The sequence below is a fragment of the Chelonia mydas genome, chromosome 2 (assembly GCF_015237465.2).
Source record: "Chelonia mydas isolate rCheMyd1 chromosome 2, rCheMyd1.pri.v2, whole genome shotgun sequence".
Classification (NCBI taxonomy): Eukaryota; Metazoa; Chordata; order Testudines; family Cheloniidae; genus Chelonia; species Chelonia mydas.
Genome location: NC_057850.1, coordinates 72,050,856 through 72,076,501, shown reverse-complemented (window position 1 = coordinate 72,076,501; position 25,646 = coordinate 72,050,856). Strand labels below are relative to the sequence as shown.

Below are 25,646 nucleotides of genomic sequence, written 5' to 3'. Positions count from 1 at the left end.
CTTTGAGGAAAACCGTATAAGGTGGGTCCGAGGTAAGGGTCTTCAATTCAGACAGACACTCTTCTTGCTGATGTAATAGGCACTAGGAAGGCTACCTTCCACAACAGGTAGAGGAGGGAGCAAGTCACCAGTGGCTCTAATAGGGGCCCCATTAATTTGGAGAGGACCAAATTAAGGTCCCATGCAGGAACAGGCTGTCTAATCTGGGGATGTAGCTGGTCCAGGCCCTTGAGAAACTGGCCAACCATGGGGATGGCGAAAACGGAGTGTCCCAAGACTCCGGGGTGGAAAGCTGAGATATCCGCTAGCTGTACCTTTATGGGTGACACTGCCAGGCCTTGCTGTTTCAGGTGCAGGAGGTACTCCAGAATAAGAGGTAATGTAGCCTGAAGTAGGTGGGTATGACAACTCCTTGCAGTAGTGGTCAGGTACTTCCTCAGGCCTCAAATGATGCTAGTCATGGCAGGTGGCACCACTGTACCGCTCAGTGCCGAGATCTTCTTCGGTTCCATGGGTGTCGAGTTGGAAGGTTTCACTTTAGTACGTGAAACTCCATTAGACCTTGCCCGCATAGGGTCTTTAGCTCATCAGGAACTCTCGGTGCCGTCAGTCCTGGGGCAGATCCTTCATCAGGAAATTGCTTTCTTTTGGTCAACTCTCAATGCAGGAATGTCTGCGACTGTTTTTTGGAACCTGTCTAAGAACAGGCCCTTTGACAGCTGCTGTTGGAGCAGAGCCCCTATCACAGGCTGCTGCTGGTGACCGTTGACCAGGGTGCAACCTGGACGTGGGGTCGAAGGCTGGCCTGAGGCATTTCTCCGTCATGAGGAGCTTCAGTTGGAGATCACTGGCTTTTCTGGTCCTGGCCGTCAGTTTTCTGCAATGTGGGCACTTTTGAGTAACGTGCGTCTCGCCGAAGCAGCGGACACACTGAGCATGGCCATCAGAGACCCGTATGAAGAGCGTACAAGTTAGGCAGTGTTTAAAACCAGGTGAGCCTGGCACGCCCGAATCGGTCTCAGAGGAAAAACAAGGGTAAACCCTGTTTGAGGCTAAGGCTCAAGGCTTAGGCTGTTTGAGGCTAAGGCTGTACGCACCGCCATGTAACCACTCGGAGCGGCACGAGGCAGCTACCACAAATCTACTAACACAAATCTCTCATTACAAGTGCAGGGCATCAAGACACCTAAAGTGAAGCACCCACATTCTCGAAGAAGAATGTCAAGTTTCCTACCTAATTTTTGGCAGGAAGGCCTTGGGATGAGAGAGAAAGCCAAGGCCAGGCTTAGAACGTTAGGAAACATAACTATTCCACTGAATGCATCCAATGAAGTGAGCTGCAGCTCACAAAAGCTTATGTTCAAATAAATTTGTTAGTCTCTAAGGCGCCACAAGTACTCCTTTTCTTTTTGCGAATACAGACTAACACGGCTGCTACTCTGAAACCTAAATATTTCAAACCAGACATCTAAAAAAAATTAAGCCATTCTCATGAATAATTTTAAATTGTTTTCACTTCCAACCCCCCATTTATGCAGCAGCTGGTGAAAATACCAGGTGACTTCTCTGAGCTCCATTCCTGTGCTTTTTATTAAGTTTAAAGGTGAAAAAGTAACAGCAGAAGCAGAATCTCACAATTTAGTTGCTGTGTATCTTCATCTTACTTTTATTTTTCCATAATTTTCTGAAATTTCATACAGTGAGCTGCCAAAATACAACAACAATATTGATAGAGGAGAACAGGCAGGGAGCGCAGTTCAATGCAAGTAACAATAAAATACTGAGCCTGGGAACCAGCAAAAAAAAAAGAGAGTCAAGAGGGAATACATGATGAATAGAAAGCCATAGTGAGATGCTGGCCTGGAAAGCACAGAAAATTCCCAAAGCATTCAACTTTATGTGCAGCTGCAGAGAGGAAAGTAAACAGGAAGCTGTAATTTTTCATATGTTCAAATATTAAGTGCTAGGAAGTGAGGTTATCACAGTTTAGAAAACTGGGTTGACACTAGACATGATTTGCAGAACAGCAGCATTTCACCGTAATAAGAATGACACCTGCTGCCACCGATTAGGTTTTTCAAATTTCTGTGCTAGAGAGTTGAAGCTAAACTAGTTGCCTTTCTAAAGGCATGTTATTTTGTAGTGACTTCAGAGTTTCATAAATTACAAATGGATTGATCAAAATTAACTCAAATGAGAAGAGATATTAACTATAGCGAGGTTTGTATATGAGAAGTGTTTAATTATTACTGTGATTACTTGGATAACCATAAATTTTACTAGACTCTTTGAAAATTAACATAAAACTGGAGCTGACATGCTATTAAAAATTGTGTGTTGGTGATATGGAAACACATCAAAGAGGCTGCAAAGGAGAAAGGGTCGAGGATCAGTGTCAATGGGAACAACTTTCCCTTCAGTAGGAAGCTGTCTGCATTACATTGGTAATTATTGTAAGGGAATAAACTGAAGACATTGGCAAGCAATGAATAAGAGTTGCTGGAAAAAAAACAAATGCTATCAATGTCTGCGAGCCTTACACCTCAAAGTATTTCTTAATGCAGCATTTCCGAAAATGTGAAGTGCGTGCCCCTGACCGAGTCTGAAAGATTAGCCGGGATGCCCAGACTTCTCAATTATTCTCTGAACTTTTATTTAAAAACAAGTATCTCTGTTGTGCTTGCAGAAAAAACCCCTTCAAAATGTGACCTCAATGTACCAGATGTAGCAATGCATGCCTGAATTTGCAGAGAGCCTGAAACAGTAGCTCTGAGGTGTGATCCACCCTATCTACCTCAATGGGTGCTACTTCAAATTGCCAAGTGATGATACTTTAATGCCATCACTATTATTTTCAGCTGCTCATCAAATTATGTAAGAAAGGAAAGGAAGTATAGCATTATGAAGATCTATACCAGCACTTCCCAATATGTCTCCTCTGGCATACATGTGAGAAACTAGCCAGGCAGGGTGAAGAAAATGTTTACATTAAAATGGACAGGTCTTTAATTAACATGTGGTGGTGCTATAGAGCAACTGGTTTCACCTTCCTGAATAGGGACTTAGCTTTCAACATTTTGGGAAATGCTGCCTTAAGGCATTCTGGCCTGTCACATATCTGGTATCTATTGTGTAGTACACATGGAACACAAAACTGTAGGAAGGACTTGCTATGTCACATCATTCTCACTTTTACAGAACAGTTATTTTGCCATCTTCATTCACTGTTTGCCTCCATTTATATTCCATCTCTTTCTTTGGCTTAACCCTCTAATAGGATTAAAATGCACTTCCTGGAATTAGTTGTGACACCATAATTAATCAGTGTTAGGGTAGACAAAGACAACACACCACACAGAAAGTTTTACCTGGATGCAGGCTATGAATGGTGGGAAGTAAGACACGGTCGTGCTCAGGAAGCGGTTGAAGTTTTGCAGCAGCTCTTGGGTGATGCAGTTTTTCTCAGAAGGACTCTTAAATTTGTTAATTTCTTTCAAAATTCCAGTAAACAAACAGCTGAAGAGCTGCTTGGCCAACGCTGGATCTCTCTGTAAATTACCAATGCAGCCATAGTACAAGTGACTAAGACAATGTAACTGATTTCAGCTCAGAATGCTAAAAAGAAGGTCCTCATTGCATGCCAAGTACGGTGTATTCCAGACAAAGTGGCCCAAATTTGAAGCGTCGAGACTTTTGAAAGAATGGGGGGAGGGGAGGGCGGTAGTCAGAGGAGACCACTAGTTTTCTTCACCTATATTAGATATTTTGAGGAAGATCTACGTAATACAGCATCTTTTAAATGACTCACTCAAAACATTTGTGAAGTGTGACCCTGTACTTTTACTGTATGAAATAAGGAGTTTTCTATTAAACCCGTTCAGTGAGTGTATATACCATTGTCTATAGGAGGGACGGGGGGCTCAGAATGTATCCTATTCTTCACATCCCACCCAGCCATGCCATTTGAAAGGACTAGGAGAGGCAGTAATTACGTCCAGGTGTCCTTCCCAATCTCCCCTAAAAACCTTGCTACTTGGGAGCAGAGAGCCAACACCCTCCCAAAGACATAAGAGACAGGACAAGGGATCAGCTGGCTCAAAAGACAGAATAGGAAGTCATCCATGTGTGAGGATGAAGCAAAGAGATAGAGATGAACAGTATCAGCCCAGATTTACACACATTATTGAACGGGGGTAGATATTTGCAAGCGTAACAGAGCCTAAACCCACCCTGATCTTTAGTGGGACTGGAGTTTAGGCAAACTATTCATGAAGCCTGACTTATGTACCCTTATTCCTAGCTATACTACTGTGATGGGGCAGGAGTGGGCTAGGGTGGCCAAAGATGCTGTGAGAGCCTCACCATCAAAAGTGATGAGGAGTCCAGTCTACAACTGCTGCTATTTCCAACTGGGAAAGAGTGAAAGGCCAGCTATACCCTTTTCTTCATTTTTGGTTCCCCAGATTAGGATACTTTAAAGGGGCCTGATTTTCAGAAAGTACTGCATACCCACCATCTGAAAACCTGGCTCCTTTAACGTGCTTCAACTTGGTTACCCCACAACTGAGGCACCCCAAATCACTAATCATTTTGAAAAAAGCTTGGCTGTTACATACTCAATTTGTCTGGCAGAGAACAGTTTTGGAACATTTGGCTAGTGACTTGTGAACAGAAGACAGACCTGTGCCACACCCTGCAGAGGAGTGATTAAGCTGCTGTATTCAATCTGGATATCAGGAAGGTCTCCTTGTCGGTAACTCCTGTACAGCGTGACCTGAGCATCATGCTTCATCTTCAGCTCAGATTTTATCTCCTGCAACAATTGCCAGCAAAAAAGCAGCCTTGATTACATGTAGAGACAAAAGATCACATAATACCTACTCAGTGAAATCTGTTTCTGGTTTAATGGAGGAGATATAATAAATGTGATCAAGTTTAACAATTCCTTTAAAAACTCTCATAAGTGTTAATGGCTAAAAAGAGTTACAGAAATCATAATAAGGAGTTAAAACCAAACACCAAAATGATTATTCTGTAAAAACAAAACAAAAAACAAAGCCTCTTCCTAAAGCTACTTTCACCCTTCCTTAGTACCACTGTATCTTAGGCCTTGTCTACAGAAGTGGCATTAGTTTACCTTAAGTCAATTTTTTAACCGATTTGCCTAAACCAGTACGCAAACCTATAGATTCACTCTGTTTTAAGAATGGCTTGTTTCATTTTGGCTTAAACTTATTCCTAATTATTTTAAGCTAAACAGAAATAAACCTGCTTTAAAATGAAATAGGACTGTCCAAACAGCCTTTTGCACCAGTTTAACTAAATCCATTTTTAATTACATCTTAAACTAAACAGGTGCAACTCTCTCGTGTACACAAACATTACTTTTCTCTCCAGATGCCTCTGCCTTTTTCCTTCTATACAAGTGAAAATACTGATGGGCTTTCGCAAGGGGGCAGGAGGGTGGATTAACAGTAAAAAGGGCTTGGGGTTTGCTTCCTCCCTATTCCCTGCAAAAAAATTACATATATGTTGCTACTGCTATCCGGACCACCTGGAATTGCATTTCTACGTCTTGGAAGAGCGTGCACGCTAGTGAGGGGACAAGACTGCAATTTCTTTTCTTCTGCTCAAATCCTTCCTCTTCCTCCCTCTGCTCTTTTGGGCTTTTTTACCTCCACAGCTCTATGCCTCGTCTTCCTCCTAAATGGATCACTCTTTCAAAAGATTACAAGAGATATGTCATGGGGGAACTAGAGCTTTGGTGAAGCTCCCAGAGCACTAGAAATTTTTTTTGGCTTGTTATCTATTCGCTCCTGCTGCCCCATCGGACATGACAATATTGATGTGAGGCTTTGTCCTCCATGTGTACTTTCTTGTCCAACTGTATCAGTTCCTGGGCAACAATGCTTTCAATTTTTAGTAACATGACCCTCATTAAACCTATCAGGGTCTGCAAAAATGTGAGAAAGGTGAATATTACACATCTAACATGAATGGGCTAAATAAACAGCTATTACAAATTATTTTAGATAATTTTGTCAAGACTTGATACATAGTAAACTGCAATCTATAAACCCTGAAGGAAATCCAGTATCACATTTTACACAGGCTAAAATATTATTATTCATAGTGCCTAGGAGCTCATCATGGATCAGGACCCCGTTGTGCTACATGCTGTACAAACACATACTATGTGTTTGTGACATTTGTGACATTGTGTTTGTGACATTTCAGGTTACTCCATCAGCCATTTCATATTCTGTACCCGAGGGTGAACGCTGTCAGAGATGCATTATAGAACAGGGCTCACTGGACATGTTATCAGGTTTGCATGCATCTGCAGATCTTGAGTAGAGTACAGAAACTGGCCAGTTTTCCAATGTAGGTATCTAAAAATAGTTAATTTAAATCCATATTTAGACATCTAAAAAGGGGGGAGGGGGTGATTTTCAGAGGTATGAGTACCCTCAACTCTCACTGAAGATACTGGGACTTGTGGGTGGTTATCACCCCGATTAACAGGACACATTAACGTTAAGCACCTAAATAAGACATCTACATTGGAAAACTATGCCCTCTGCAAACAAGAAACATTTAAGTAATTTTAGAGTTTCACAGTATACCACAACAGTTGAGGAATTTAGAGTTAAGAATAGCCCTTCATTTTTAACTTGCACCATCGCTCCTAGCAGTTGTGATACAAATGGTGCACAAAATCACATAGTCCAATACCCCCACACAATATGGGAGATTGGAGTAAATACCCCCAGCGCTTTCCCTACTGGAGAAGTTTAAGTCACACTCCGCTTTACACACACCAATAATATATTATAAAACTTGCAAAACATAATCGCAGATACCATCTCTGTAACAGAACCTATCTAGGTTCTTCCAATGGTACCCAACGCCATAATTTTCCAATGGCATGATGCTTCTATAGGTAAAATATCAGACTTCTCAAAAACAGTTAACACATCCTGTCAGTCAAAGATTTTAATCTCTAACTATTAAGAAGCAAACAAACCTTTTCTCGTTTCTGTTCAGCAACACCTTTCCTTGCATAAATCAAGCTGAGTTTCTCTTGGTCCTTTAAGAAACGCCTGCGCAACCTTAGAATTTCTGCCCGTTCATCTATACCTAATAAATAATGAGTAAGCACCAACAATTTACACACACATTTTGAGTATCCACCCTTATAGCTATCCCCTTTAAAGACAACCTTAACTTATTTCAATCAATTTTCATCAGCACTTCCTCATGTACATTCTATGTCTGACCTGTAAGTACGTAAAAATTTGTGAGTGAATTGTACTGTTGTCTATGTAATAAATAGAGTGTAAGCGCCTCAGGCCAAGTATTGTATTTTATCCAAGTTCTGAAAAGCATTCAGCATGTTCGCAGCTTCTGTCAACAACAGAGTTGAAAAGATTCAGAGATTTGGTAATAGATTATATGGTTTTCCATCTCAAGCCTCAATGGTTCAAATCCAATCCAGGACAGTAACGGAAAAGAATCATTCCAATGGTTGTTCAGTGGGGCCCTATATGAAATAAATCTGTGATCTCAGTCCAAATCTTAGTAAACAGGTGCCCATAAACAACTTACACAACAGACACCCGGCTAGCAGTCTCAACAGGAAGACTATGGATTGATTGGCATGGAAACTGAACTACCTCTTCTTAGGACTGGTCTACACTACGAGTTTATGTCAGATTTAGCAGCGTTAAATCAAATTAACCCTGCACCCGTCCACACAACAAAGCCATTTTTTCCCCCAGACATAAAGGGCTCTTAAAACCGATTTCTGTACTCCTCCCCAACGAGGGGATTAGCGCTCAAATTCATAGAATCATAGAATATCAGGGTTGGAAGGGACCTCAGGAGGTCATTTAGTCCAACCCCCTGCTCAAAGGAGGACCAATCCCCAATTTTTGCCCTGATCCCTAAATGGCCCCCTCAAGGATTGAACTCACAACCCTGGGTTTAGCAGGCCAATGCTCAAACCACTGAGCTATCCCTCCCCCCAAACTGTGAATTGAGAGAGGTTGGAGACAGGTATTAGTATCTGGTGGTGTGGGCCCCTTTGTGAGGGCCTGAACCATCAATTGCACCTCTGTCTCTCTCCACTGTGGAATATCAGAGCTAATTCTGGGTCTATTAGAAGTCTAGCTACAGGTGCTGAGCTGAATTCACTATGGTGTACCAGCACTGAGGCTCCCCCTACTACAAGCTGAAATCCCTGAGCACTGTGTTAAGTATCAGAGAATCATAGAATACCAGGGTTGGAAGGGACCTCAGGAGGTCATCTAGTCCAACCCCCTGCTCAAAGCTGGACCAATCCCCAATTTTTGCCCCAGATCCCTAAATTGACATCGCCGTTTCGAATTAGGGTTAGTGTGGATGCAATTCGAAGGTATTGGCCTCCTGGAGCTATCCCACAGTGCACCATTGTGACCGCTCTGGACAGCACTCTGAACTCGGATGCACTGGCCAGGTGTACAGCAAAAGCCCCGGGAACTTTTGAATCTCATTTCCTGTTTGGCCAGGCGAGCTCATCAGCACAGGTTACCATGCAGTCCCAGAATCAAAAAACAGCTCCAGCATGGACCGAACAGGAGGTACTGGATCTGATCGCTGTATGGGGAGACGAATCTGTGCTATCAGAACTACGTTCCAAAAGACAAAATGCCAAAACATTTCAAAAAATCTCCGAGGCCATGAGGGACAGAGGCTACAGCAGGGACGCAACACAGTGCCGCGTGAAACTTAAGGAGCTCAGACAAGCGTACCAGAAAACCGAAGAATCAAATGGATGCTCCGGGACAGAGCCCCAGACATGCCGCTTCTATGCTGAGCTGCATGCAATTCTAGGAGGGGGCCACCACCACTACCCCCACCCCTGTCTATGGACTCCGATGATGGGGTACTCTCCGCCATGCCTGAGGATTTTGCGGACGGGGAAGATGAGGAGAAGGATGACGAGCTTGAGGAGAGCACACAGCACACCGTTCTCCCCGACAGCCAGGATCTTTTTATCACCCTGACTGAAATACCCTTCCAACCCAACCAAGCCGGAGAAGGGACCTCTGGTGAGTGTACCTTTTAAAATATAATACATGTTATAAAAGCAAGAGTTTTTTAATGATTAAGTAGCCCTGAGAACTTGGGATGCATTCGTGGCCAGTACAGCTACTGGAAAAGTCTGTTAATGTGTCTGGGGATGGAGCGGAAATCCTCCAGGGACATCTCCATGAAGCTCTCCTGGAGGTCCTCTAAAAGCCTTTGCAGAGAGTTTCTGGGGAGAGCAGCCTTATTCCGTCCTCCAGGGAACGACACTTTACCATGCCATGCTAGTAGCAAGTAATCTGGTATCATTGCATGACAAAGCTTGGCAGCGTATGGTCCCGGTGTTTGTTGGCATTCTCTCTCTGGGTTATCCTCAGGAGAGTGATATTGTTCATGGTAACCTGGTTGAAATAGGGGAATTTAATTAAGGGGACATTCAGAGGTGGCTGTTTGCCTGTGGCTGAAAAGAAATCCTCCCCGCAGTTAGCCACGCAGTTGGGTGGGTGGGGGGGGGATGGGGAGGGGAGGGAGAGGGCACTGGCACCGAGCTGTTCGCGTTTGGCTAGCAGGGATCTTCCCTGATACCAGCCATGTGATGGAGGGAGGGGTAAAGCGATAATCCCAGAGAATTGGATTGGGGGAGATGGGGGGGGGGGGGGGGGGAGTTAGTTTGGTTTCTGCTGCTGCATGTTAAACAGGAAAACTGCAGTACTAAATAGCCAACTCAATGTGCTTTGCTTGGTATGGGAGAGGAGGGCGCTGCTGTTATGAAGGTTGCAGAAGCCGGAAGACTATGGCTTACCGTGGCCGCCTGCAAGCCGAATTCTGTTGCCCAGCACTGCGTGTGTGATCTCTAACACCAAAGTCGCAAGCACTCAATATAAGATGCAAAATGCGACCTTGTACCAAAATCACATGTGCTATGTAATGTGAATAGTGTTGTTCACTGTGAAAGAGTATAGCCATTGTTCTGTAAAAATGTATTTTTTTAAATACTTCACTCCCTTTTTGTCCTCCAGCAGCTGCAAATGTTTCAAGCCTCCCTCCTCCGCCCCAAACGCTATCTCAGATAAGGCAGCGAAAAAAACGCACGCATGATGAAATGCTCTCTGAGCTCATACAGTCGTCCGGCACTGACAGAGCTGTGTGGAGGGACACAATAGCAGAGTGCAGGAAAGCGGCCGATGAACAAGAGGAGAGGTGGCGGCAGAAAGATCAGAGGAGGCATAATGCAACACTGGGGCTACTATGGGATCAAACGGACATGCTCTGGCGTCTGGTGGAGGTTCATGAACGGCAGCAGGATCATAGACTGCCGCTGCAGGCCCTGTTTAACCGCCCTCCCTCCTCCGCAAGTTGCATAGCCTCCCCACCGAGACACCCAAGAACGCAGGGTGGGAGGCTCCAGACACCCAACCACTCCACCCCAGTGGACAGCCCAAGCAACAGAAGGCTGTGTCATTCAACAAGTTTTGAAGTGGCCTTTTCCTTCCCTCCTCCCACACCCCACCCGGGCTACCTTGTGAGTTATCTCCCTATTTTTATAATCAATTAATAAAGAATACATGTTTTTTCAATGATAGTGACTTTATTTCCTTTGCAAGCAAGCTGTGATCGAAGGGGGGGGGGCGGCGGCGGGGGGCTTACAGGGAATTTAGAGGCAGCCAAGGGGGCGGGTTTTCATCAAGGAGAAACAAAACAGAAGTGTCACACAGTACTCTGGCCAGTCATGAAACTGGTTTTCAAAGCTTCTCTGATGCGCAGCACTTCCTGCTGTGCTCTTCTAACCGCTCTGCTGTCTGGCTGTATGCATTCAGCGGCCAGGCAATTTGCCTCAACCTCCCACCCCGCCATAAACGTCTCCCCCTTACTCTCACAGAAATTGTGGAACACACAGCAAGCAGCAATAACAATGGGCATATTGGTTTCGCTGAGATCTGAGCGAGTCAGTAAACTGCGCCAGTGACCCTTTAAACGTCCAAATGCACACTCTACCACCATTCTGCACTTGCTCAGCCTACACTTGAACAGCTCCTTACTACTGTCCAGGGTGCCTGTGTACGGCTTCATGAGCCAGGACATTTAAGGGGTAGGCTGTCCCCAAGGATAACTATAGCATTTCAACATCCTCAACAGTTATTTTCTGGTCTGGGAAGCAAATCCTTTCCTGCAGCCATTTAAACAGACCAGAGTTCCTGAAGACGCGAGCGTCATGAACCTTTCCCGGCCATCCCACATTGATGTTGGTGAAACGTCCCTTGTGATCCACCAGTGCTTGCAGCACCATTGAAAAGTACCCCTTGCGGTTTATGTACTGTCTGCCCTGGTGGTCCCAATATAGGGATATGCGTTCCGACTATAGCCCCACCACAGTTAGGGAATCCCATTGCAGCAAAGCCATTTACTATGACCTGCATATTTCCCAGGATCACTACCCTTGATATCAGCAGATCTTTGATTGCGTTGGCTACTTTGCATCACAGCAACCCCCACAGTAGATTTGCTCACTCCAAATTGATTCCCGACTGACCGGTAGCTGTCTGGCGTTGCAAGCTTCCACAGGGCTATTGCCACTCGCTTGTGAATTGTGAGGGCTGCTCTCTTCTTGGTATTCTTGCGCTTCAGGGCAGGGGAAAGCAAGTCACAAAGTTCCATGAAAGTGCCCTTATGCATGCGAAAGTTTCAGAGCGACTGGGAATCACCCCAAACCTGCAACACTATGCGGTCCCACCTGTGCTTGTTTCCCTGGCCCAGAATTGGCGTTCCACGGCACGAGCCTGCCCCAGTAACACCATGATCTCCAAATTGCCAGGGACTGCAGTTTTAGAGAAATCTGCGTTCATGTCCTCATCACCACGCTGCCATCACCTCCTCGCCTGGTTTTTCAGGTGCTGGTTCTGCATAAACTGCACGATAATGCGCGAGGTGTTTACAATGGTCATAACTACTGCGGTGAGCTGAACGGCCTCCATGCTTGCCGTGCTACCGCGTCTGCTCAGACAATCCAGGGAAAAGGGCGCGAAACAATTGTCTGCCATTGCTTTCACAGAGGGAGGGAGGGTCGACTGACAACATTTACCCATAACCACCCACAACAAATTTTTGGCCCCATCAGGCATTGGGAGCTCAGCCCAGAATTCCAATCGGCAGCGGGGACTGTGGGAACTGTGCACCGTTCGGAATGTCGACGCTTGCCACGGTACTGTGGACGCACACCGCCAAATTAATGTGCTTAGTGTGGACGCATGCACTCGACTTTTTACAATCTGTTCCCAAAAATCGACTTCTGTAAAATCGGAGTACTTTTGTAGTGTAGACATGGCCTTACTTTGAGTATGTTCCTTTCAAAACAGGGTTGAAGTACCTTGACCTGGCAGCATGAGGTACATTGTCCATGTTGTAGGGGTCAAACTCCAGAGCTGTCTGCCTCACACTTTATTTTTAACTATACAAAAAACCTCTAAGCAATTCCAGAACGATGCTAGTGTTTTTCAGACATGGAGTGGATAAGTGAAAGCTCATTTTCAGAGACTGATTTATAAGAACAGTAGTTAATTCTGCTGCCAAATTGGAATCCATTTGAAAAATGTCTGAGGCACTACTCAAATTATTTGAAAAAGAAATACACCGGACCCTCGCTAGAACGCATGTCTATATAGCGCAAATTCACATAAAACGCGGTCGCGGCCATGGATCCCAAATTTAATTACTTTAATTGCAATTCATTTTAACGCGGTCCCCGCTATAACGCGGTACTGCGCATGAATCCCAAATCCTGCGTTCTAGAGAGGGTCCGGTGTAACTGTTTTAATGTTTACTACTTGTTAGGTTCATTTATGGAGACACTCAGACAAATCTAGAAGATTCAAGGAAATATAGATTTCCCTGACGTTTGCTTTCTGGTCATCTTGGAGAGAACAAGGAACATAAATAAGGAATGCTAGTGTTAGACAATGGAGGTGTTACTTACCCTATCATTTTAGCCAAGTTTCCATTTTGTAGACACCTAAATAATTCCACTACTCAACCACCACCTATATTATGAACAGCCACATTTGATATATCTATTTATATATATTTAAGTAGGGTACAGTAGCCCATTCAAACTGAAGGACTCACATCTGACATGCTCCTTACATCAGATATGACAGGAAGCAAAATTTCCAGATTGTCCCTTCATTACAACATCCCAAAGATGATGTCCTGCCACCTACTTCATTAGCACACAGAGTCAGTTTTTCTTTAACAAAAAAAAAAAATTATATACATAAACAACATTGGCATTGCATCAATAAGGTATTGATACCTTTAGCTTTGCTGTCCACCTCGTCTCCTGGCAAACCCAATCTTTTCTTCCCAAAATTGGGTCCCAGTGGTTTTAAGGTTGCCCTCTGTGATTTCTCACTCCGCTTGCTAGCAAACAGCATGGATGAGGACAATGATTCGGATGATGAAGGGACTGTATACTCTGCCAGTGTGTCAATGCTGCTTCCTGTTAGCCAGTTAAAAGAGTTTCTCCCACCTGTAAAAAGCAGAAATATGAAATATCAGTTTGTGACTTCATTTAAGTCAAAACATGCACAAAATTTCCTTCCAAAAAGGGCACAGTTCCCATATTTACAGTCCAATTATGGGGGGAAATCAGCATTCACATCTTGGTCCCCATCAGTATCCAGCCCGGGCAAGCTAATGATCCAACCAGTGGACCAAATTCAGTGATGAATCCTGGTCACTTGCCACTTGAGGCATGTTGCTCATAAGCAAAGAAGAGTCCAATTATTATCTAATGAATGCTGCATTTTTGCACCTAAATAGAACAACAGGAAGTAAAATGTTCATCTGGGAGGCCAATCTTTTTAATTGGACATGAGGCTTAAAAAAATAAGAACAATCAATGCAAACTAAGTGTGTAGGGCTTACTATTTTGGAACTGGAACAAATTAGTAACATACGGTATATACCCATTCATAAGCCGAATATTTTTAGTAAAAAAGGGAAGCACCAGAGGAGGGGATCGGCTTATGAACGGGTATAGAAAGGGAGAGGTGGGACACAGCCCCTCCCCGCAACAGAGAGAGCAAGGAGAGGCAGCACAGCTAGCAGAGCCAGAGGGAAGAGGCGGGGCCAGAGTCTCTCCACTTCTGGCCACGCTACTCTCCCCCCAGCCTCCGAAGCAGCTGCAGCTCCAGGGCTGGCAGGCTGCAGCCGTGCCGCTCGGCCCCACCAACCAGAGCAGGCTGTGGTCGCGCCACCCGCTGGAGCACACTGTGGCCATGCCGCCCAGCCCAGCCCGCTGGAACATGCTGCGGCCATGCTGCCCCGTCTGGCCCTCCCCAGATAAGGTGGGAAGGGATGGGATAGGGAGAGTGTGGGGGTCCTGGGCTAGGGCTGGGGGTCACGTGGGGGGGTGGTCACAGGGGTTACTCCTCTGACCCCCAGCTTCTCCCTCACAAAAAATTTCCCCACCAGTTGCTGTCCCGGCTCGTCAGAGTAAGCAGCTGGCACGCCAGGACACTTTGTGTACTTAATGACAGGTTTCAGAGTAGCAGCCGTGTTAGTCTGTATTCGCAAAAAGAAAATGAGTACTAGTGGCACCTTAGAGACTAACACATTTATTTTGTTAGTCTCTAAGGTGCCACTAGTACTCCTTTTCTTTTCGTTTACTTACGTTTACCTTTGTGCCTGCAGATACTCGAGGTAAACAAACCATCTCAGCCTGCCAGTGGCTTATCCTGATGGTCCGGGAGCCAAAGTTTGCTGCCCCCTGAATTATAGGGTTGGCTTATGAATGGGTCATACATTTTTTTCCATTTTTACTTATCCATCGGGGGGGGGGGGGGGGGGTCGGCGTATAAACGAACCAGCTTATGATCGAGTATATACAGTACTTCAATTTGCAGCTGACCAGAGTGTTTAGATGTTTTCATAAAAATGATACACAAAGTATTACATTTACTTATACCTTTGCTTTTTAAAAAAAGCATATACAAAAGGAATAAGGAAAGTAGAATTGTTGCTTTAGGGAACAGGAGAGCTCCAGAACATGCTGATCTATACTTACTGACATTCTGTGTAGGTGTGAATTCGTACTGCTGTTGGGTAGCCCTCACTTGACCACCTAGTGACCCCGGAGTTGAAAGGGATCCTTCCTGTGACCGATTCCTCTTGGCACTTTGGGAAGCTTGAGTCTCCACAAACATTGGTGTGAGAACAGTACTTCGGTAACGCCAGTTAGAATCAATAGGGAAGTCCTATACATGCAAAAAGGTCTTAATAAGAGCACAGGGAATTGAAACTTTTTTCCACCATTGAGATAAAATGGCTAGTATGTAATACATCACTTTAAATTCAGTACTGACTGGTCTCCTTAACATACAGAACCATATGACAGCTGTTCATATTTCAGTAACATTGCATGATCCTGGTTCAAATACAAAGCAGTCATTTAGTATCAATTCTGCTATTCTGCTGTAACAACACTAGAATCCCCAATTTGATTCTTTATTTATTCAGTTGTTATCTTTCCAAGCTATAGGTGCCCTTTTTATTTATTTAATTAGCACATAACACATAATCTAACAAAAGGATCTCTGACAATTAGCATACATCATATATAAATTACCACTTGAGTTATAAGTAAGTTTTTACCTTCACTTTTTAAAAATAAAAGTTCACGTTAAAAATATGAAGTTATCCTCCCAAATTAAATATCAAACTCCTAAGAACTTGAATAACCCATGACTGCCTCAGCTGTTACTGATATAGAACACAGCACACGTTCAACAATCTTCTTCATTACTTCAGCTCTATTTAACTCCTATTAAGGTAATTGCTACATTGATAACTGGACACTGCTGCATAGGTCTATAGCATTACACAAATATTACAATTCACCTGAAATCTGCATTCAGAAAGTGGATGCTCAAACATTTTTCTGGAATAATCTGGGCTCTTGCTGGTCATTTCAAGCAGAAAATTCGTCACTAAACTCAAATATTGGGTTTCTATCTTGGTAGAGTATAAGGAATTTAACAAAGCCAACATACGATCGAGGGTATTTGCAGGTAACCTAGTTTCATCACTCCAAAAATTTCTAACAATCAATCTGTAAAGAGAGGAAAAACATACTTGGACACCTATAAATGGGACACTATAGCCTTACGCAATGCTTGACTCAAAAAACTTCCATTTTTTTTTTTAAAACTAGTGAATAGCAAAAAATATATAAGGAGGATTAGGATTTGGACTATATTACCCCACTAATTTCTTTACCCCAACGATTCCACACTGGTTATGTTAATCATCTCATTTCCCACTCTCCACCCCCAATCTGTATTTCATCTAAATGATATTAAAAACTTTAGTAAGGTCACAAGGATTTTTATACTTCATAAATTGGAATTTTAGTTATGATTATGAAATCATGTCCATGCAAACAAAAGAGAAATTGTGGGCACAGGTATATAAAACACACCTTTTTTCCTATTGTGCTTCATTATAAAAGTTAATGATGATACTATCTTCCAAAACTGGACTTAATTTCTTACGTCTTTATAGATCAAAATTTTAGGTGCTGGCATAGGGACTGTGTTATATTAACATAGGATTAAGTCTAATATAAACTAAAGAGACTTACTGATTTAGGACTCCCATTGACTTAATAGGCTTTAGACCAAGCGCTTAACATTTTTTCAAATTCTCATTATTTCAGCTAAATGTAGTGCAAGAGAATAGGATACAAACACTTCTTAAAATGTTAACCTTCTGTTAATTTTATACAGTAGAACCCCGTTTATCCAACCCTCCCTTAACCAGCTCTCTGCATTTACCTAACAACCAGGACTCCAGGGCCAGAAGTAGGTGATCTCTCCTGGGGCCACTAGATGGTGCTGCAGCATCGTATTTTCCCATTGTCCAGTTTATCCAGAGTTTTGATTATCTAATCTGGCCCCAATCCCAATTAAACCGGACAAACAGGGTTCTACTATACTTTAAAAAGTTTATAATATTGTCTTTACTTTCCAAATTGATCACTGTTAGTGACATTGCATCAGCAGGTAGGACCAGAAGCAGCCAAAGCTGGGACTGCTGCACTAGGGTTGGGATAAGACGTAGCCCAGACAGAGCCATCTCTCCCCCAGCATGCCCTGGTCTCAGAAATGTGCAGTGGAGCCCCTGCCCAGTCTAGGGGCACTAGAACCCAGATGGTGCCTCCCTGCCTTTCCACCATGTGGCTTTGGGAGAGAACTGCAGAGAGAAGCCAGCCAGAGGCTCCACCTGGCAGGAGCAGAAGCAGCCAAAGCAGAGACTTCTGGACATTCTAGTCAAAACTGTAGAATGTTCTCAGACTTTCTCTGCCCTGTACTGATTAGCTCAAGCCCTTTCCGTGCCCCTCCATCCTCACAGCCTCTTCACCTCAGCTTCACTCCATACCTGCCCATCTTACTCATCTCCCCTGCCCTGTCCCCCTCACCTCCCTTTCCTTTTCTTTCTACTACGAATATCCCCTCCTAGCTAACCCCACACTCCACAAAAATAATTGTGGAACTATCACATGTGTTCTACCCCTTCCCTCACCTTGTGTCTCTCTTGTCTATTTAGACTGTAAGCTCTTCAAACTGTACAAACACAAAGTCAGAGATGGTCCCTGCCCTGCATAATGGCGGCCTATGCTTGATTGGCCCTTAGGCACTACCATAATAAGCATGATTAACAGTATTAATATTGCCCTAGCCTCTTCATGAAATGTAACTGGAAACTTTGAAATAGGGAAAACTATGTCTTCCAATTAAGAAGGAAAAACAAGATAACCATCTCCAGAAACAAACATGAAATTTTTGAGCAAGGTGTCACTATTACGTTTACTGCTTAACGTATCTTAATAGCCTAAAAAAAAAATCTGTTGTACAAAACAAAACAAAAACGCATTCAAGACTTAAGCATCTCAGCTGACCCATCATAATACTCGGTGTGCCGACTCACTGTAGTCCGGAGTTTTCATCCATCAGTCCCTGAAGTAGCATTTCTTTTGCTAGTTTGAACACTTCCTGAGATTCCTCCTCTGCTTGGCTTTCTGGGTCCCTGATATAAAATGAAAAAGAAAGAAAGTCTTATTGATTTCTTTCTCTTGCAACAAAAGGAACAAACACGGGGAAAATAAACATAATGGCAGTGCACTTGGCTCATACATGCTATGTCTTCGCTGCCCCAAAACGATGATGGTTTGCTGTTTGTTTTAAAGAGAGATAACTAAAGCATGTTAGTAACCTCATGCAAACCCTCACAGAGACAAGGCTCTATACCAATGGTCCCCAAACTATGCCCCCCTCCCCCCCCAGGGGACACAGAGGAATGTCCAGGGGGGTGCGGTGGGCCCAGGCCAGCCCCCCGAGGAGGGAGCGCCACCCAGGAATGCTTGGTCGAAAAGGGACCCTGGGGGCTCCCATCAGCATTGTTGACTGGGCCGTTAAAAGTCCAGTCAGCAGCGCACCAGGGCTAAGGCAGGCTCCATACTTGTCCCCGCGGCTCCTAGGCGCAGGGATGTCCTGGGGGCTCTGAGTGTTTCCCCCACCCCAAGCACCGGCTCTGCAGCTCCCATTGACCAGGAACTGCAGTGCAGAGCCCCCAGGCCTCTCCACCTAGGAGCCACAGAAACATGCCGGTTGCTTCTGGGGACACATCCGAGGTGAGCACTGCCTGGCCAGAGCCTACACGCAAACTCCCTCCCAGAGCCAGCACCCTCTCCCACACTCCAAACCTTTCTGCCCCAGCCCTGAGCCCCCTCCCTAACCTCAGAGCCTGCCCCCACACCCCAATCTCCTGCCCTGGCCGGTGAAAATGAGCAAGGTTGGGGGAGAGCGAGCGACAGAGTGGGGGTGAATGAAGTGAGCAGGGGTGGAACCTCAGAAGGGGTGTGGCAGGGGGCATGGCAAGAGTGTTCATTTTTCTGCAGTCAGAAAGTTGACAACCGTAGAGATACCGGTGGCTCCCTGTCCTGCCCCAAACGCAGCTTCTTCTCCCCCATCCTGCCCCACCCCTGCTCCCCCAGAGGGAAGGGGGTCACGACTGAAATAGTTTGGGGACCCCTGCTCTATAGCTTTTATTGCAACGTAGCTAGGAGGGATCAAACTCAAGTGGGAGGTATAGCATTGACTTTGCCTAGTTACACTGCAGTGAAGACACAGCCACACAGCAACAAAGCTTAGTAAGTGGCGAGCAGACGTGTGATCCCAAGACTAGTGGAGAACAGTTATCACGGCAGGTTACATTTCAGATACTTTATTTCTGAAAGAAGAGGTAGAAAGAAACTAAATAATGCTACTCCTCAGAAGTTTCTGCTGGTCAATTTGGGAAACAACACTATTGGAAGTTTCAGAGGAGAAGGCAAGCCTTTCCCCAACAGAAGGCAAGCCCTTCTTTTGTTTACCCTATGAAAATGTAACAGAACTTGAAAAAGGTAGAAAAGCAACACACAAGAATTCACACAAGAATGGTGAAATAAGACCAATTTTCTGTCATAAATCAAATTTAGCACTTATCCTCAAAGTGCTTTACTAATATTAAATAGTTCACAAATCCATGATAGGTAAGAGGAAGTTACTGACCTGTAAATGGAGGTTCTTTGAGATGTATTCCACTGTGGGTTTACGCATGTGCACCATGCCTCTAGAGCCACAGAATTTGAAAGTAGCATCCATTGGTTCAGGCATGTGTCCTGGCTCACTTCGTGCCTCTGACCAAGGGGATAAAGGGCAGAGCAGACGGACCCTCGCTTCACTTTCTTCTTTACCGTAAATAAGAAAAGATCCAAAGCAGAGGAGGAAGATGGGTAGTGAAATACAGATAGGGACCATTCACCTCCAGGAACTTCCAGTTACAGGTCAGTAACTTCCTCCTCTTCTTCTTCAAGTGAAGGTCCCTGTTATTCCACTGTAGTGACCGACAAGAAGTACTTGGAGAATGGTGCAAGTAGACAGCAGAACTGAGGGGAGGACTGCCGGCCCAAAGGAGGTATCAGCAGAGGAGTCCTGCACCAGGGCATGATGTCTCGCAAATACGTAAACAGAGCCCCACATGGACTCTTTATAGATATCAAGGAGGGGCGCCTCCTGAAGTGATGCCATAGTCATTGCTTGTGCTCTTGTGGAATGACTTCTTATCCCCTGGCAGGGAAGAAGGTTTGCAGCTGACAGCAGAGTAGAATACAGCCAGAGATCCATTTGGTGAGTCTCTGGGTGGAGATGGCGTGCCCCCCAATTCTTTCTGCTACAGCAACAAACAGTTGCAGGACTTCCTGATAGGTTTTGTTATTTGCAGGTAAAAGGCCAAGCCCCCACTGAACACTGAGGGAGTGGAATCTTCATTCCTCTGCAGATGCATGTGATTTTGGAAAGAACACAGGTGAGTGAATCGACTGGTTAAGGTAAAATTCTAAACCTGCTCTGTGACTGAATTTGGGGTGTAGATGCAAAGAAACCTAATCCTTATGGAATATTGCCCCAGGCTTGCCAACCCTTCTAGCTGAGGAGATGGCTATAAGGAAAGTGACCTTCATGGAAAGGAGAGACATGGAGCAAAAAGCAAAGGGGGGCTTTGTGAGTGCTGAGAGAACAAGGCTCAGGTCCCACTGGGAGTAGGCTTCTGAATAGATGGGAAGGCTGTGATTAGGCCTTTCCAGAATCTGGTGATTAGTGGGTGTGAGAAGACAGAGTAGCCTTGAGAAGGTGAACGGTATGCACTAACTGCTAACAAGTGGACTCGCAAGGAGCTGATGGACAGGCCTGATGTCTTCAGAAAAAGGATATACACTCCAAGATGAGGAACATCTGCTGTTTCTGGGAGAATGGTCCTTTGATGTGCCCAAGAAGAAAAGCACCTCCATTTAGCTAAGTAACATCTTTGAGTGGAGTCCTTTCTACTATTAGAAGGGATGTCTTGGATGGCTACAAAGCATGAACATTCTAAGGATAATGCCCATCCAAATACCAAGCCCTGAGGTGTAATGGACACAGATCGAGTGCTTGATCTTGCCATTCCACTGAGTGAGGAGCCTGGGAAACATTGGGAGGACGATTGGTAGTAGGGATGACATGCATAGGCAGATGGGAAACCAAAACTGTCTGGGCCAGCAGGGGGTGATCAGGATGACCCATGCCCTGTCCTGCTGGATTCTGTGTAGAACTTGTGGAAGGAGTGATAGCGGAGGGCAGACATAGCTGAGCTGGCCTGACTGAGGAAGTAGAGCGTTGCCGAGGGAGAGATACTTAGGGCTCCTCTGGAGCAATATGTGATGCATTTCGTGTTCATCTGAGAGGCAAACAGATCCCTGGTTGGGATGACTCACTGAGCAAAATATTACACAGTACCAAGTTGTGGCGCTCCCATTCATGGTTGACTGCAAAATGTCTGCTGAGGGAGTCTGCAAGCACATTTTGCTTCCCCAGAAGGTAAGCTGCTGATAGGGTGATTTGACTGCTGACACCAGTTCCACAGGCTAACTACTTCTGCACACAGGGGGACAGATCTCACTCTTCCCTGCTTGTTGACATAGAAGACAATTGTAATGTTGTCTCACATTATAAGGACATAGTGAGCGTGGATGTATGGAAGAAAGGACTCATATCCCTTCCGGACAGCTTGGAACTCCTGCGCTCTCAAGATGTCCAGGTAGCTTGTGCTTTGTGGCTGTTCATGTGGCCTCCCCAACCGAACAAGAATGCATCTGTAATAATGGTCCTGTCTGGTGAGGAAGGGAGAAAAGAGAAGGGCATGCATACCTGACTAGGATTTATCCACAACAGCAGGGATATGTAGCAGGGATAGTTGAAATGGCTGTTGGAGGATAGTTTTATTCTGCGTATGTGACAGGTGACGAACTCCGTTCAGTGGTCAACTCCCTCATTTGTGATATTATCTTTTGGGAAATGGAGGGACATGCTGGAGCAGGAAATTCCAGATCCAGGAGAGCAAAAATGGCTTGTGGAACAGCAATGGATCAGATCTCCCTGATGTGAGAGGGGTTCTACTTGTCCAAGCTGCTGGAGCCAGAGAAGATTGTGTAACTGCTGATGAAGCTGGTGCTGTGGACAAGCAAAGCTGATGATTGGTCTTTGTCAGTGCCGGCGGATCTCAGGGTTTGGGAGGTGCCAAGGATGATGTGGCCCTATGCTTATAGGCTTTCTTGTCATGCCTCAGGGACTAAGGACACACTAAGTCCCCACAGGCCAAACTGATGGGTTTGCTCAGAGTTGAATCTGACTTCCCTGAAGTGGATTTAGAGAAAGAAAGACTTAGTCTCATGCTTATGAGTAGGGCCCTACCAAATTCATGGCCCTGAAAAACACATCATGGCCCAAGAAATCTGGTCTCCCCCTCCTGAGTGAAATCTGGTCTTTTGTGTTCTTTTACCCTATACTATACAGATTTCACAGGAGAGACCAGCATTTCTCAAATTGGGGGTCCTGACCCAAAAGGGAGTTGTGGGGGGGAGGGGTCACAAGGTTCTTTTAGGGGGGTTGCAGTATTGCCACCTTTACTTCTGCGCTGCCTTCACATCTGGGCAGCTGGAGAGCGGTGGCTGTTAGCCAGGCATCAGCTCTGAAGGCAGCGCCCGCCAGCACCAGCGCAGAAGTAAGGGTGGCAATATCATACTATGCCATTCTAACTTCTGCGCTGCTGCCTTCAGAGCTGGACAGCCAGAGAGTGGCAGCTGCTGACAGAGGGCCCAGCTCTGCAGGCAGCAGCTCAGAAGTAAGGGTGGCAATATCATACTAACTTCTGCACTGCTGCTGGCAGCGGCTCTGGCTTCAGAGCTGGGCTCTCAGCCAGCAGCCACCACTCTTCCAGCTGCCCACCTCTGAAGGCAGTGCAGAAGTAAGGTTAGAAGTACCGCAACCCCCCCACAATAACCTTGCAACCCTACAGCTCCTTCATGGGTCAGGACCCCTACAATTACAACATTGTGAAATTTCAGATTTAAATAGCTAAAATCATGGTGTGTATTATGTTAAAAATCCTATCACCGTGAAATTGACTAAAATGGACAGTGAATTTGGTAGGAGCTTCCTCAATTCCTGACAAGATCCCACTGGGGCATCTGTGGGGCTAGATGCTCCTACACCAGAGTTGGACTTCGCACCAGGAGACACATAGCTTCCTGAATCAGGCCAATGTTCAGGGATGGTTCCCGGACCTGAGTCCGACTGAGCTGTTTCTAGAGATGAAGTTTCCGCCCTTCTTGGGTAAGGCTTAGGAATTATTGGCAGATACTGCAACTCACCGCGATGCAGGCTTCCCCAAGGCATACAGATAGTCATCGCTGATCGAAAAGGATTGCGGGCAGTAGGTGCAGAATATGAAGCTTGGAGACCTGGGCATAGTCCAGTACTTGAACAGGGAAAGGGACTAAATTTAAACACTAAGAAATCTATAAAACACTAAAAACTGTACAAGCTATTAAAACCATTTACAACACTAAATCTAAATCTTATCTTGTAGGACGAAACCAAAACTACAGACACTGGAGGTTCCAACCCAGATCAGGCAGAGGTGAGAAGAAACTAGAGAGATGGTTCCCTGTCCTTTATCCCCTCCATCAGAGGCCGGAGGTGAGCCAGGGTGCATGCACAGACCAATGGATGCTCCTTTCAAATTCTCTGGCTCCGGATGCATGGGTAGACCCACGGTGGAATACAATAGGGACCATCACTAGAAGAAGTACACAATTATCATCCCCATTTAACAGACAGGGAAATGAAGATAGAAAGGTTTAAGTGAGTTTTCCAAGCCTCAGAAAGGGAAGTAGAACTCAAAGGTTTCTGCTCCCAGTGCTGTGATAACACCATCACCTCACTTTTTACATAAGGAAAGTAACTATTCAGATCACTTTTATATAATTGCTCTTACCCAGTTGGAAGACACTACTTGAAACTGAATCCATACCTGTAGTTATCATAAATCCACATCAGGATGTCATACATGCGCTCCCGACATACTGGAGAAGGGTGAGAGATGAACCCTGTTACTCCAGGAAGAAGTTCTCTTAATTCTAGTGGTTTCAGCTTAGGCAACATTTTGTATACGATATCCAAACACACCCTCTGCCTTTCATCATCTCTAAAGGAGATAAAAAGCAGCTGCATTGGTTTCATTATTCTATTTAGAGTTACACATACAGCTGAACATTAAAGTAATATTTAGCAATTTCATATTGCATAAAAATGTTTTTAGTTACTATTTCTGTGTTTACCTGAAAAAAAAAAAAAAAAAAATCTGTCGAACCAAACTGAATACACATTAAGGGTGAAATCCTGGCCCCACTGAAGTTAATGGGAGTTTTGCCACAGATCTCAGTAGGGCCAGGATTTCACCATATGGCTAAGGAAAAAAGCTACAGCAGGCATACTTTTCAATTTGAATAAGAGAAGTAGAAAAAACCTGCCAGATTTTCTAATCTACATTTGCTCAAAGAAGAGAACAAGGCTCTCAAGAAAAAAAACTGGAAATGTAAACGCACGTGGAATGTAAAACTTGCATCACTACTAGAAAAAGACAACACTGCAAAATTCAGACTATGTTCCCTGGTTGCCAAGATGATCATGCACTGGTCATGTGCCCACTTACCTGTGACTCATGACTTGGATGAAATCTTTACTCTTTAATTGTAAGTAGAGATCAGTTATTTCCTCTGCACGGTACATCACCACCTCCAGACAGTATGTTTTCAGAACACCATGAAGTTTTGGTATCAAGAAGAATACTGCATTCATAAACCTTTACATGATAAGGAGCCCACAAAGCAAAAAATAAGAAGTTATATTCTATTACAGTGGTGCCCAAACTTTTCCTGTTGTGTCCCCCATTACAAGTAACTGAATCTGTCCGCACACCTCTCCATTACTGCACACTTGGCTCAGCAGAGGAGCCGGGGCTGAAGGTGGAGCTGGGGACTGAACTGGGTATGGGGGAGGAAAGAGAATGAGGGCAGAGCTGCAGCTGGAGTGGAGTTGTAGCTGGGAGCAGAGCTGGTCTGGGCGGTGGTCTCTCCCTGCCCTCCATGGAGTCTGGTGCAGGCCCTGCCCTGAACGTTCTTCTGCACCCCTCTAGGGGGGTGAGCCCCACAGTTTGGGGACCACTGTTCTATTAGATAATGATTTTTCTATATACAGGGTATCATATCTCACTATACCTGTCAGCAAGAGGTGGAAAGTTCTTTGCTACTTTATTTAAGCACACAATAAACTTGTCCTCTTTGGTGCTTTGATGTTGTTTTAACTGTTTTATGACACAGTCATAAACTGGACCCTCAAATATCTGAAAGATCAGAAACATTTTATCATTAAACAAATGCCAACACCAGAAACTCAGGAACACTCAAATTATGTAACAGTACTATTACACGGGGGATATTTTTAGTTACAGTGAAACTTCACTGGCTTAATCTTGACATTTATGACAATTCACAGCAGTAGTACAACATGCCTGATGAAATACAACTAGTCTGCTTTAACAGAGCTGCTGTCTAACAATTTATAAGTTTCTATTAACTGTGCAGAGACCAACAGCTTAAATACAGAAAG

At 44.7% G+C, this 25,646-nt stretch overlaps 1 protein-coding gene across 5 annotated transcripts in view; it reads right to left on the bottom strand.

Moving 5' to 3' along the window:
- The window catches only part of PRKDC (protein kinase, DNA-activated, catalytic subunit), a 165,401-nt gene that overhangs the window by 44,893 nt on the left and 94,862 nt on the right, over nucleotides 1–25,646 (bottom strand). For all 5 annotated transcript variants that reach the window (XM_037892647.2, XM_043539641.1, XM_037892649.2 and 2 more), the window contains 10 exons: nucleotides 25,256–25,380; nucleotides 24,691–24,840; nucleotides 24,010–24,183; nucleotides 18,052–18,150; nucleotides 15,964–16,174; nucleotides 15,131–15,320; nucleotides 13,376–13,591; nucleotides 7,028–7,140; nucleotides 4,682–4,813; nucleotides 3,369–3,548 (listed from right to left, as the gene is read on the bottom strand). In XM_037892647.2, the coding sequence (XP_037748575.1) occupies nucleotides 3,369–3,548; nucleotides 4,682–4,813; nucleotides 7,028–7,140; nucleotides 13,376–13,591; nucleotides 15,131–15,320; nucleotides 15,964–16,174; nucleotides 18,052–18,150; nucleotides 24,010–24,183; nucleotides 24,691–24,840; nucleotides 25,256–25,380 (1,590 nt within the window). The remainder of the gene's footprint in view (nucleotides 1–3,368; nucleotides 3,549–4,681; nucleotides 4,814–7,027; nucleotides 7,141–13,375; nucleotides 13,592–15,130; nucleotides 15,321–15,963; nucleotides 16,175–18,051; nucleotides 18,151–24,009; nucleotides 24,184–24,690; nucleotides 24,841–25,255; nucleotides 25,381–25,646) is intronic.